The 13,866-nt window shown below is 43.4% G+C and overlaps 1 protein-coding gene across 3 annotated transcripts in view; it reads right to left on the reverse strand.

Annotated features, from left to right (window-relative positions):
• Positions 1 to 1,435: 1,435 nt before the first annotated feature.
• Positions 1,436 to 13,866, reverse strand: part of prickle2b (prickle homolog 2b) — an 86,757-nt gene continuing 74,326 nt past the window's right edge. For all 3 annotated transcript variants that reach the window (XM_020086969.2, XM_069511120.1, XM_020086970.2), the window contains 6 exons: positions 10,272 to 10,385; positions 8,335 to 8,472; positions 5,719 to 5,922; positions 5,005 to 5,191; positions 3,139 to 4,005; positions 1,436 to 2,997 (listed from right to left, as the gene is read on the reverse strand). In XM_020086969.2, the coding sequence (XP_019942528.2) occupies positions 2,042 to 2,997; positions 3,139 to 4,005; positions 5,005 to 5,191; positions 5,719 to 5,922; positions 8,335 to 8,472; positions 10,272 to 10,385 (2,466 nt within the window). In that variant the 3' untranslated portion in view covers positions 1,436 to 2,041. The remainder of the gene's footprint in view (positions 2,998 to 3,138; positions 4,006 to 5,004; positions 5,192 to 5,718; positions 5,923 to 8,334; positions 8,473 to 10,271; positions 10,386 to 13,866) is intronic.

A 13,866-nucleotide genomic window follows, 5' to 3' on the forward strand; every position in this document is an offset into this window, starting at 1 on the left:
TGGAAGCTATCTATAGAGCGTCCCAGAGTAAACACGAAAACTGGGGCGCACGCCTTGAAGGTTGAGGTTAGGTGAAGTAATCACACTAATGTGCCAATCATGTCAACAGCATTAGTGCCTCGACGCCTCTAATCAAGCGATTGACGTTCACACACCTTGCTCCAAACATATGTGTGTGGATTATGGGGGCTAGTGGTGTTAATCCTCTGACCACATGGACATCAGAGGCAATCCAATTTACAATATGACACTGCTTAATACTTGCAGATACAACCTGTTATACTGTAAATGCAAATATTCAAAGAGAAGGGCTAGACACATTACGATTAACAGGCTACAGCCATGCTAGGAGCTAATGTGTAATTAGGAAGGCATGCTGGAGCTTTGAGATAAATACTAACGTCAGCCTTAAAGTTACAGCTGAGGGTGGTTATGAAGCAAAGCATTGAACAAGTTTAAATTAACACATGATGATGCTGGTATACAAGAAGTCAGGGGATCGTCTTTCTGAGGGTTACAAAAAATGTCTCTGCTGAATGTCGTAGCAATCCATTCACAAGTTAATGTGTTATTTCAGTCTGGAAGTAGCAAACCCAGACCAAAGCTGTTTTTAGATCTGAACTTCGGAAAATAACCAGACATAACTGGACATTTTGCAGAGTTTGCCTGTCAAATATAAAGAAGAAAGGTTCAAAACAACAGGGAAATGTCTGGAACATTCAAGAGATGGGATGGCATCTGGTTAGAGTGTGCAGGTGCAGGACAGGACGTTTGAATTCCACTGTGGAAAGCAAAGTGTTTTTGTTTTTACAGTAAAACAAAGCCAGAATTAGCCCTTAATGGCAAGAGCTCTTGGTTCTCCTCTCTACCAGTAGACATCTTCGTCTTCTAAGTGTATGGCACCTCCTTTTCCTCCAGAGATATTTGTATTCTTTTTGTTTTCGCATTAGGATTGGATGTTTTACTAGGGAACTGGCAGGGAAACATTTCAAAGAATGTGTGGAACAATTGACGGAGATATTTGCGTTCTCACATACAGCCCCTCCGGATTATTTCAGGAGAATGTTTGGAGTTTGGTGCTTGTCTGAAAGCAGCATAACATAGCCATCCTCAGAGCCACGTGTGTGTGTGGCTGATAATTGCTTGAACAAAGCATCACCAGATTTCCTTAACTAAATCCCTAGACCATTGTCAGCACTTTACAACATGAATAGGCTGACGCAATAAACCAGAGCTGAAGTTGCATCTGTTTCCAGGACAATGGAGCTCAGTGTGTTTGAATGTGACTGCATCCATTATACTGTCTGATTACATATACAGTATTAACGTGGCAGTTGAGGGTGACTCATCGACCTCTACACTACATTGTCATTCATTTATGTATTAAGCAGATGGAGAAGGTGAATGTTAAAACGCACTCACCACCAATCGTCAATCAATTTTAAAAACAGATCACAGAAATACTCCTTTATTCCAAATGAAGGACCAGGTCAGCCAAATAAAACATGCATACGTTTGTCATTTTCTATCTCTACATTATAGATATTTAATACATGATTCTATCCATACAAAATATAAAAATATGTGAGGCCTCATTTACAACCATATTTACATGGACTTCCTTAACTTAAAGTGAAATTATTAATTAATTTTCTCTATGTACACACTATGAACTGAATACAATAGTACAGTATATCCTAAATCTAAATCACATTGCATGAAAAAAGCTAAACTGTACCGAACCGACTGGCTTGAACACTTGTTTACTGTGTGGAAATGAAGTTGTCATCAACTTTTAACTTTGCGATTTGATGGAACTGCACATGTGACTATAACAGCATTAATACTCAGGAGAGACATTAAATGAACAAACATGCAAACACTGTTGCTTTTCCACTGTAATTCATCACTGACTCTCAATTACATAATATTCAACACTCAACAACACTGAATAAATGAACTGAGTTTAGATTTTTCTTTGTTCCGGATGGAGGATGTTAGTGTTCACAAGCTGGAGGAAGAGTCATTTCTTGCGAAGCTGTTAGGAGATGATGCAGTTTTTGCTTTTCCTGCGTTTGTGGGTGTATAACTGCCCACTGCGGTTGGGTCCTCCCATCCCTGGGTTGTACTTGTGCACAAGCTCCTGGTTGCTGAGGTAGCGCAGCTGGATGGGTCTGGGGATCGGCTCGCCCAGAAAGTAACCTTCATCCTCTGATTCGGAGGATGAGGAGCAGGTGGAGCACCAATCGTCATCATCATAATCATCCCAGGAGTATTGGTTCAAGCCAGTGCGTCGGCTGGCTCCAGGGTTCTGCAGCGTCAGGTCTGACGTGGTTCTGGGGCACTGCCTAAAGAATTGAGGTTGATATCTTCCCCCTCCTCCTCTTCCAAACTGGTCCCTGGCGCTCCTCGGTGGTGGGAAACGATCATAATCCTCTCGGACACACAACTGTGGTCTTTCTTGAGGTCTTGTTCTTTGTTCTGCCACTAAGTTGAGAGCGTTTTCTGAGCGGGAGCGACGGGATCTGCGGGAACGGTGGTGGTGGTGCCTTCGCCTCTGGGGAGTTTCTTCTGGGGCATTTATTCGGACACTTGCTCCCCTACCACCACCTCCCCCACCACCAACAACACCTCCCACCATACGCTCACTGATGGGTGGCAGACGGGCAGCATTGGCACTGCTCACTAAACTTACCCTGTCCTCCTCCTGGAAGGTGAAGCCAGGCGGTAAGTGAGTCATGCTCATACCCCTACCCATGCCAGGAGGTTCACTGTACTGCACTTTGTACTGGGAGGGCCGGGGGGGGTCCATTTCCATGTAGGGCTGACTGGCGGTGATGCTGTGGATGGAGTCAGAGCTACGAAACTGCCCTGAGGAGTTGAGAGTGCCCATGTTGCTTTTCTCTGACACATTCATTCCAGAGTCTTTACTCAGGTCTGGCATGGAGAAACGAGAAAGGTGCTCCTGACGCTTTCCTGCTCCATCTGCTGAGTTTCCTGAAGAAGAACAGAGATGAACAAAGTGTCAAATTTGATTGTTATCCCACCATAGTAAGAGAAAATATCTTAATATTCAACAACCACTTGTTTGTCGACAGGTTTGATACTACATCAAAGCCTAATGACTACAACACCCACCTGTTCCATTGGAGAAGGCCAGCGACTCCATGGATCCTCTTGGGGTCTGCTCGAGAGGGGTCAGTTGCTCTGGGAAGTTAAGTGCATTGATGGGGTTCCTGCTCCTTGCCACCTGGGTTGCTGCTGGAGGCCCCGCGTCTCTGTCCCTCTGAAATCCATGCAAACTGATGGAGCGCTTGTCAGAGGAGAAGCCAGGGTGCTGCTGAGAGCAATGGGACACCTCAGTGAAGCTCTTTTGCATCCTCAGTTTGGGGGGATAGTACTCCTCTGGAGCTGGCTGCTGGAACCACGTATCATTCAGAGAGTGGCCCTTCAAGGCCGAGATGGGGGGTCTCTTTAAAGCGGCATTGTCCTTGATCCTGTGATCTTGCTGCTGATTATTCTGGGGGGTATAGGAAGTCCTGACATTGCACTGGCTGAGAAGCTGGAGAGGGGTGGGGTTGGCAGTCGGGTTTGATTGGGATTCATAATTATAACTGTCATCTGCTCGCTCCTGGTTCTGCCAGGCAGGCGGCTCGCGAGTCAAACTAGGCGTTTGGCTGGAGAGACTCAGAAGATCCATTTGTAAAGACAGTGGGTCCACTTCACCCGAAAATCTCTCTGTCTGCACACCACCTCCCCCACTCTTCCCCATTTTGGAGCTACGTCTAGACTCCCTGGTGGAGCGAGCGCTTTGGAAGGCAGAGTCAGAGGAGTCTGAACCATTAGGTTCCTCCCCAAGACTGCAGGAGCGCGAGCAGAAGATTTGGCCCTGCTTAGGCAGGAAGGGCCGGCCCAGCAGGGAGCGTTTACAGCGGGCACAGCAGAAGCAGCCCTCAGTGGCGTGCCAGTGCTGCCCATCGTACGTCATCTGGCCTTGATCAATTCCTGCAGGAAAGACAAAACACATGAATTCACAGGGTTTAGGTAGAACAACAGATTTTGGTTCTTGTGGTAGAAATAAACAATTAAAATATAAGAAGGCACAAAAAACACAATAACTCTTATTAATTTAAAATGTTGTTCTATGTGATAATAGTAGTATATTAAAAGTTGCTTATTTACTGAGACTATGGTGCCAAAGGCTTTAATACATGACTGTGCATGAACGCAAGACTTGGGGGCAAACTCATTAGCTTGCCCAGTATTATATAAACACATTGCATTTCGACTACGTTTCAAGTTGTCTCAGAGGGAAAGAAAACCAGCTATTTGCTAATGGCTGCCATCTGGTTTGAGCATGTTTTCTGATGGTTTCAATTTATAATCAGTTGTGCTTTTTGGCCAAATACTTTTTTTCCTGTATCCTGTCTGACATATAATTACAGAGCAAATTTGTTGAGTGGTATGTTCCAAATCACACCTGGGCATCCTTTCAGGGGAAATACGCATATGCACCCGTAAACACACACAGAGTTCTTAACAGGAGATGGCATTGGGCCAAGAGGTGCTAATATTAAGGTTTCCGCCTGAAAAATCCCCCAGTTTCTTGCCTCTAACACGACAGTGTTTAAGAGTTTATGAGATGTTCAATTTTTGGAGTATAAATCTGTGATCATGGGGTAAAAGGTTATCACTATGGACGGGGCTTTACCCGAGGTTGGTTTCCATGCTGTATGGTGTATATTATATAAATATGTGTCCTCTGTAAACTTGAGGTCTCTAGCAATGGATGACATCATTCTGTGATAAACTGCTTAAAGTCATAACTTTCTCTTCTGTGTTAGTTGCTAAAATAAATGAGGTCACTCTCTCGTCCACATTATTTTTCCATGTCTCCATCTAGCGTATTACAATGTTTTTTGTAAGGGCTCCTTTAAATGACCTGTGTGTGATTAATATAGTTTGTGTGAACAGTGATAGATGCCATGCGCTGCCGTAGCATACCAATATGTTCCCCGCAGGAGTCGCAGTACTCGGCGTAGAGGGACTCGAAGCAGGAGCAGCAGTAGGGCCGTCCCTCCTTCATGATGTAGCGCTGCCCCCCCAGCACCGTCTCACACTCGAAGCAGCAGAAGTGCTTCATGTGCCAGTGACGCCCCTCTGCCTCTGTGCACTCATCCGCAAAGATAATCTAAGAAAGGAGAGATCAGACATCGACAAGTATCGTTTACCACAGGTCCTCAGAGGTAAAAACCTCAATTGGGTTATTACTGTATACTGAATGACAGCACAAAGCCTGGACTTGCCCTCTCTCCCTCCTCCACACATTACTCTTCCGTCCTCAGATCATCCTTTTTGTCACTGACTTGTGTAGGAGGCTAATGTGTGTGGGGACTAGATGGTACATTTAGTTTTAATTACGCTGCTGGTGAATCACTGGGGTGCTTTTTGAAGTACTAAAAGTGTCCTTGTCCCCATTTGCAAAGAGAGTAAGTCTGTGTTAATGGTTTGGAGATCAGGATATTGAGAGCTGACCCCATTAGGCTTGAAAAAAACCTTTGCATGTGTTAAACTGTGACAACGTGAGCATCATCTCAAAGCAGTTCGGTTTATGTGTGCACAATGTTTAAAAATGAATATATAAGTGAGATAAGTGTATCTGTTAATACATGATCCTCCATATGCAGACGTGTGTGTGTGTGCGAGACGGGCGTCTACCTCATCGCAGGCGGTGCAGCGCGGCTTCAGCCTCTCGGCATGGTGCCGGCCACAGTAGATCTTCCCATCCTGGTAAAAGTAGATGAGGTCCACCAGGAGCTCCTTGCACATGCTGCACACAAAGCAAGCAGGGTGCCAACACACGCTGTGACCCGCCCGTGATGCAAACACAGCAATGTCGCCGCCGTTTATCTGGCCCCCGCACTTAAAAACAGACAGAGGAAGAAGAATGTTTTAAGAAAAAGTACATGTACGTACTATCTATCGGAATTTACCACTATTTGCATACCACTGTTTCTTAGCTAAGTCTGGGAAGTGTCAATACTGAGTAACAATATAATAACAACCCTTTTATTTAGTTTTCTGACACAGTTAAATCTGTGAGACTTGCTGTGGAGAACTGATAGCAATAATGTAACATCACAGCATCACTTTTAAAAATGTGAGGCCTGTGCAGTTGTCAAAAAAACACTGTTAACATACTACGGAGCAAAACAAAATTTCAGTTATATCCATAATGAATAAGTACTTTTTCATATAAACAATAATTATCTCCGCCTAGTGATGCTTTCATAGGTATTTGTTTGTCAGCAAAAAAAACAGTAAATACTACTGAACTGATTTCCATGTAATTTTGTGGAGGGGTGGGACATGACGCAAGAGAAAACTTTGGGGCAAATGCAGATTAATGAGCAGATGTCGGAATCTTTAGTTCACTTTCTTTAACATGGTGGAAAAAGGCATTCGCCTTGGTGCTCTCTAAAATACTGTAAGATGACAAATATTTTCTGAGTGTCAGTAACAATTAGTGTTAAGGTCTGCCAGAGCAGAATCCTGGATACTTTTTCTGCATGTGCACCTGTTTAGCATCGCTTAAGAATGGATGAGTGGATCGGACACCATTTTGAAACGTCATGTAAAGTAATTATTCTTGCCAAAACCGGTTGTTGGGATATAAGACAGTGAGCGAACAGTCAGTGTAGTCCAATGAATCATCAGTAAAGAAGACAAAAGTCACTGTCGAGTGGTAGAAATTTGGGATTCTATTGGTTAGAGGTTTTATCTTCAACTCATTCTTTGTTCAGTTGTGTTTTAAACTGAGTGATTGTTTGGTCTTTTAAAAGTCAGAGCCCAGTGAAAATTACCTGTGAAATTGTCCTAAGGGCTGATATCATGTCTTCAGATATCTTGTTTTATCTTATCTTGTTTACTGTCACATGAGACTATAAAGCAACTCATCCTGTCTTAACTGAGAAGCAGAAACAGGAGCTTGATCTGGTGACAAATCGATCAACTAATCGTTTAAAGTCTTTTCCAAGTAAATCCCTTTCACAGGATCCTCATCATGGTCAGCATCAGGGCTGATACTGATACAGGATATCAGACTTTGTCTTTAACAACATTTTGCATGAAACCTGGACTAAAACAGAGCACGAGTGTTTTGAGTTTGTATGCGCTGGTGTTGCTATGGGGCACAGACAGGGAGAGGAAATTAAGTGGCTGTTGGAGGATGTTGACGGATAGGGCAAAGGGTAGGAATGAAAATGGAGAGATGCTGCATATGGGATGATAATAGGAGAGCGGGATCGGCATTGGAGGTGTAGAGGTAGAGAGGCCGGCGCTATAAACAATGGGGAGTGCTAACGAGACAGGGGTGAGGGATCAGGTAGGCAAAGTAGATTTAGATGGGGGGACGGGGAGAGGGAGACAGAGGGAGAGTTACAATCAGGTTATCTAACTGGCACAAAGCCTGCTGCTGCAAGGAGGCCGAAGGGGGGTGGGGCAATCCAATCAATACACACTCTCCCAACAATCTGCTCCCTCACATATAGTGTGTGTGTGTGTGTGTGTGTGTGTGTTTGTGTGGGTGTGTGTGAGTGTGTTAGTGTGTGTCTGTCTGCCGACTGAATGAGAAACACAAGCTGTAAAGCACCTATCCACCCGGGGCACCGGCACAACCGAGAGAAGCTCTACTTTGCTAAAGCCTGTTATGCACTTAGTAACAAATGTCGAGCGGATGCTGAATGGTGCTAGTTTGTTGTTAAAAGTACACTTCATTGTACTCTGACGTTCCCATAAGGCCACTACAAGAGCACAGGAAGTAAACACATTAAATATTTGATAGCACGCTTGGTACCACTGTGATAGATCTTCAGATTGAACTGTAACTTCAACACGGAGACAAATACTGTGATTGTCTGAGTGTAACAGCTTATTTGTGGAATGAGATGCATTATAGTACACGATATACACACATTCTTGCACAAAGCCTTTACGGGTATATTTGACAAGGTCGCTGCATTGTTATAAAAAAGGAGACAACTGTTGTGTCCCTGTCCTTCATATGTCATCCTAAAGCACCTCTCGTACATCATAACAAAGACTTCATATGTCAGCAGGCCGTCCAGTAAATCTCTCACACCATCTATCGCTTTCATTCCACCGCTCACATGAGCCACCTTTGCTCTTGACACATTTCATTCATTCACGTGTCAGAATGCAGCGCAAAAATAACATTCAGACATGAAAATGATGGTTTGCTATCACATCATCACTGATCTTGTCATATATCTTCACTGCTTCAGGGAAATTACGTAAAAGTTTTTGTCTCGTTACCTGTTCGCAGATCGCCCCGGTCATCGTCACGGGGAACGGACGCACATTGCCACGGCCCAGGTTCTCCCGCTTACGCTGGTTACTGAAGAGCTTCAGCTCTCGCTTCTCCTCGTCGTCCAGGCTGTTGCAGTAACGTAGCTGTACACAAACACGTCAAATTAACATACATGTGTCAAGTTAGATTTTTTTTTATTTTTGTCAATATATTGTTGTGAAACCTTGGTGTTGTTGCCAATATGTTGCATATTCACAGCAGACAAAGAGGTTTGTCATGGCAGAAAAGGCAGAGACATTACTAATAACTTTAATAATGGTTGTGTTTGATTCAAACATCCCTGAGTCATAACAGTGTGACACTTCGCCAGCAAGCACGACACCAAGACTCTGACAATGAAGCAGGTAAATGGATTTCCACCATTACTACCTCAGCCAAGGAGATTATGTTTTAATCCATGTTTGTTTGTTTGTTATTCAACAGGTTAACATAAAAATTACTCAAATGATTTTACAATGTAGGGGATCCAAGAATGTTTTGTCACTTTCTCTGCAGTGTTTCCCACATAACTAATTTGATCCATGACATTAGTGGCAATGCACTTGCACATGCACAAAAGTTTATCTCACGCAAAACAGATTTTAAGGTACACAGACTACAAAGTGAACTACATGATCTCATGTGAGAGAGAACTGCGTTTAATGCCACTTGTGAGTACGCACAAAACTGAAACGAAGCATGTGGCAAATAGCGCTGCAAACAGCTACACAATGCACCAATGATGTCTCATGTTGTTATGAGAAGTATAACAAAAACTGGTTCAAACTTAGGCAGGACAAATTATAATATGGTGTCTACACAGTAATTAATGAGAAACTTAAACTTTGACATGGCAAGAGCCTCGGCAGCGACACCCTTCTCTTTAATCTTTATTATTTAAACCTCTGCTTTCCCTACTTTGATATGTCAAAATGTCTTATGTGGAAAAGACCTATAAGAGGCAGCTATTGGCAATTCTTAAGTTTTAAGACTCTTCCCTCTTTGTGTTGTGTTTCCATCACAACTAGAAAAATGCTGTCTCAGCTCAATATTTTCCCCACTGGCTTTAGAGAGGAGTAGGAACATGCTGGAAGTGATTATTCAATTTCATTAGTTCTATAATTTTCCATTCGAACAAAGAGAGATCTTCAGCCATGTTTGTGCAGCAAGAATGGACCCATCCTTAAGATTCACTGCAGTATAATATTTATTTATTTCAAAACACAAAGCAGTGCAGAGGTTGGCTGGTTCCAGGCTTACACAAATCACAGCCGCCATCTCAGATTTGTTTATGGACACAAATAGGCTTGGTGCAGTGCCCGTTGACAGTTATCCACCAATCAGTGTTTGAGGATTAAGAATCTTCCTACATAGCTGGCTAGCCTGCAAGCTACACTCATGCAAAAATACAGACAGAAGATGGTCACAAAATGGCGACAAGCATGGAAGAGATTGCAGCAATGGTTTTACTGAATAACATTCACCACAAGACAAAACAATCCTGTCCAAAAAAGAAACTGGGTAACATGAAGCTGATTTTAGACAGAATAATGAAGAAAAACTTAGAGGTTATTCCATCTGATTGTTGTGTCGTCATTGTGCCACTTGTGTCATACTAATATCCCCAGATTAACTTTGATGACTTATTGATGTAAAATTATTAAAAATGCAGCTATGCAGACACACACACACACACACACACACACACACACACACCTCACTATCTCATTCCCACTCATTAAGAAGACAGACTCCATTTTTCCTGGGTCTGTCTCGTCCCAATGCCCCCTCTTATCTCTGCATTGCCCCGAAGGAGGCAAAGAAAGGGAGGGGATTGATGGGTGGATAAAGATGGATGGATGAAGGTGGTGGTGGGGGAGGGATGGTTGTCTTGGACTCTCACCTCATTGTCGTGGGGCGGGAGCTGATGGAGCAGCTGTTTGATGCGGTATTTCTCTCCTGGGCTGTTCACATAGGGCACCTTGTCCTCGGGCAGGGAGCTGTAGTACTGATGGACCTGAGGAGGAGACAGAGACACAGTGAGTGTAGGAGATGAAGAACAATAACACAAATACAACACATAGACTGGATGACTAAACAAAAATACACTTGGGAAGAGCCAGTAATTATTTTCATTATTGATTGAATTCTTGATTTATTGTTTTTCATTAATCTATTTTGCTTTTTTTTTTCTATTCAAAGACAAAAAGAGAAGCTGGAACCTGCAAATGATATTATTTGACACATGCACACACACATGCACACACACACACGCACGCACACACACACACACACACACACACACACACACACACACACACACACACACAAACACTAAAATCACTGATTTATGGCCCACCCATCGAAACTTAATGGAACCACACCACTCCATCTCTGCACACTGACATGGGAATATATTACTGACCTCAAACATGCACCCTCCCATGTGTATGCGCACACACAAATAAGTGAGTAACACGTATGCATGTGCATGTATGCAGTGCACGTGCATTCAGCAAGATTAATGCTAATCTGGTCATTCCAAATTACTTGGACATTCTTTACATTACAGTGGCAGACAATGAATGTCATCTCAGTATTATTTATTGCGGTCTTTTTCATTACACTGTAACAGGGGGCCGGGGTATATCAGAGGTCAGGCAGTCATATATGAATGTGAGGGGGGGGGGGGCAAACCACGAAAGCCACAGGGTTTTTGAGGGAGAATTGAGGACAGAGGTCAAAGACAGAGAGAAGAGGAGGAGGAGAGGAGGTGTGGAGAGGTAATAAAAGACAGAATGAAAGTGTTAGATGGGTGAACAAAGTGTGTACTTAAGAAACATGACGATCTTTGATTATTTGATGGACACACAAACAATAGAGCAGAGTGAGGACTTAAAAACAAACAACATGATCAATATCTGCTGACGAGGTCGAAGTCTATTTTAATCACCTGTCTGTCTACTGATTGGATCTACTGAGCAGAATCCATCAGCTTTGTCCTTGGCAATAACATAGGATTTGTCACACACAAACAAATTAACTTGGATAAACCAAGGATCAGTGCGCAACGACCAAAACTAAGTGTGCTGGTTGCAAAAACTCTTTTCTGTATCAAAGTGGATAAAGAGGCCTCATCAGATAGTGTGTTGTGATGAATTTGTAAGAGGAGTTGTTCTTAGTGGAACCTCCTGAGAGCCTCCTGTTTTGGTTTGGTTGGTTTTCACCAGTGGGGACGTGGACTACATGTCCTGCAGCATGCCTAACGACGCCGGGAGGTGTGGAGGTTCTTAGGATAGTTCATGAAAGAAGACTGACTTTGGTCAAGGATTGATAAATCCCAGAACACCTATATGCACATAAGGAAAAACACATACACACGCTACCAGAAATGCACGGACACGTGCAAACACACACCGCTAATGATAAATTACAAAAACATGCTTTCAACAACAACAGAGAAACAATCTGGAGGTGAAAGGCTCATCGCCCTGGGGCAAAAGATCTAAAGACCGATAACACACAAACTCACACAAGCATGCGCACACACACACAACGGACACACAGTTGCAGCGAGAGCCAGGAGGAGCAGCTTGTGATAATAACTGTAATCGAAAGCAGACAGAGCTAAAGACAGGGCAGAATTTGGAACTGTACTGAAAGCAGTGTTTTTAAAGGCGAAGGCGAATGGTAGGATTTTGCAACTGAGTGACATGGGCGATGGCTTCACACAGATGGTTTCGATTGCTGTTAATTGCCAGATAGCCGGAGGAAAAGACACCACCAGGCACCGGACAGACACTCTCTCAACAAGCCACTTTACAGTGGTTAGTGGACATAGACACTGTACTGTTGAGAAAACACTGGCAGTAACAGCCAAACACGGGACATGGGAACGATGGTGTTTTCACAGCGAACCGAGCAGTGTTTTCATTCTTTGTCCTGTTCTTCTCACGTCTTTACTGAGATGCGTGAGTTTGGCCCAGCACTGCAGCACAGATGTGGGAGTGAATCCATTACGTTTGGAAAGTGACAAAGATCTTAGATGGGTTAACATAATTACAATGATGATATGTTCGTGTTTAGCAGGTGCAATGTTATCCATTATCCACATCTGTCTTTAAAAGGAGCATCATAACAAGATGGCCCTTAATTTTCTTTCTCTTCTTCTAATTCCCAGCACACTAGACCTGAGGGAGGTGCACTGCTCCCTCCTGCTGGTTAAAACAACATCAAAATGCCAGGTATGAGCAGTACTTACTGTCCACTTTGGATTGGATCATCCAAGATAATACCAGGTATGAACGGGGCCTAAAACAATCAATGCACTGAACAAATCTCATCATTTACCTCTCATTTAGAGCTGCAGGTTGTAATGAGGTTAGGTCGGTAGCTGCCAGTTTTCATTATCATTGAATAAAGGGGGGTCTAATTGTCCTTTTTTGAACACGACCTAGTCTCATGTCCTTCTTTGACATCCTTTGTCGTCTGAACGTTTTATCCACATTTAGGCTCAGGATCCATCACAAAACCTGAAAATACCTCCAGTTGGCAGAAACAACCTACAACTAGATTTCTATTTAAATATCCCACATGTGAGCGCTCTGAAAATGCATACTTCATGTTCAACTGCAAATTAAAATCAGATCCTGGAGCACATTTGACTGAACCGAATCTTTTGCTATGTGATTTAAAAAAATAATAAAGCAGTAACGTACCACTGCTGAGTAACATTCTTGGACTTAACAAGCTGTAACTTGGCAACATGCAAGATTTTTATTGAGATGGATGGAGAGAACAGGCCGAGAGGAGACAGTGAGAGAGAATACTGGCAGGCTCCTCCATACTGCAGCTCAGTAACATTTCCAGCACACTCTGTAATGGCTTTGTTTGGAGATAAAGATTCATGTTCTGTTACGGACTCTGTATTCAGCCACTGTTGACAGAAATCCAACGCACACTGGAGAGTTAACCAGTCCCAACTAAGTGCAGAGTTATCCCCCATAATCCTCAGATATCTCTGACTGAATACCTCAATCCTGCTTTGAAATCTCTCGTTACTGAGCGGTGACTTTACACCACAGATGGCTGAATAGGGCTCGTCCAAGGCACCAGCTCCCTAAGGGGAAATTCAAACCCACTGTTAAGAATCCTGGAGATTCGCTTTGTGTTTCCCATCTCTCTCAATTGTCGCTCTTTCTTACTGCGTGCACAGGAAATGAGGGCGTTGAAAAGCTTCACATCAGGCGCACTTAGCCCCTCTGTGATGGGCCACACAGCCGGTTTTCACAGCCTGAATGACTCTCATATCAGGTTTGAGAAGATAGAAATTGTTAAGGCTGTGGGCACCAGGTCTGATATACAATAATCTGTCTTATTTGTGCCGCTGCAGTACAGCACAGTTTTCATTATGACTTGACTATTCCTGAGGTCATATCACCTCTAGACGAGAACCTGATTGACTTCGGGGTCAGACCTGTGACCCTGGAGGGGGATGA

Source organism: Paralichthys olivaceus, chromosome 2 (assembly GCF_024713975.1).
Source record: "Paralichthys olivaceus isolate ysfri-2021 chromosome 2, ASM2471397v2, whole genome shotgun sequence".
Classification (NCBI taxonomy): Eukaryota; Metazoa; Chordata; class Actinopteri; order Pleuronectiformes; family Paralichthyidae; genus Paralichthys; species Paralichthys olivaceus.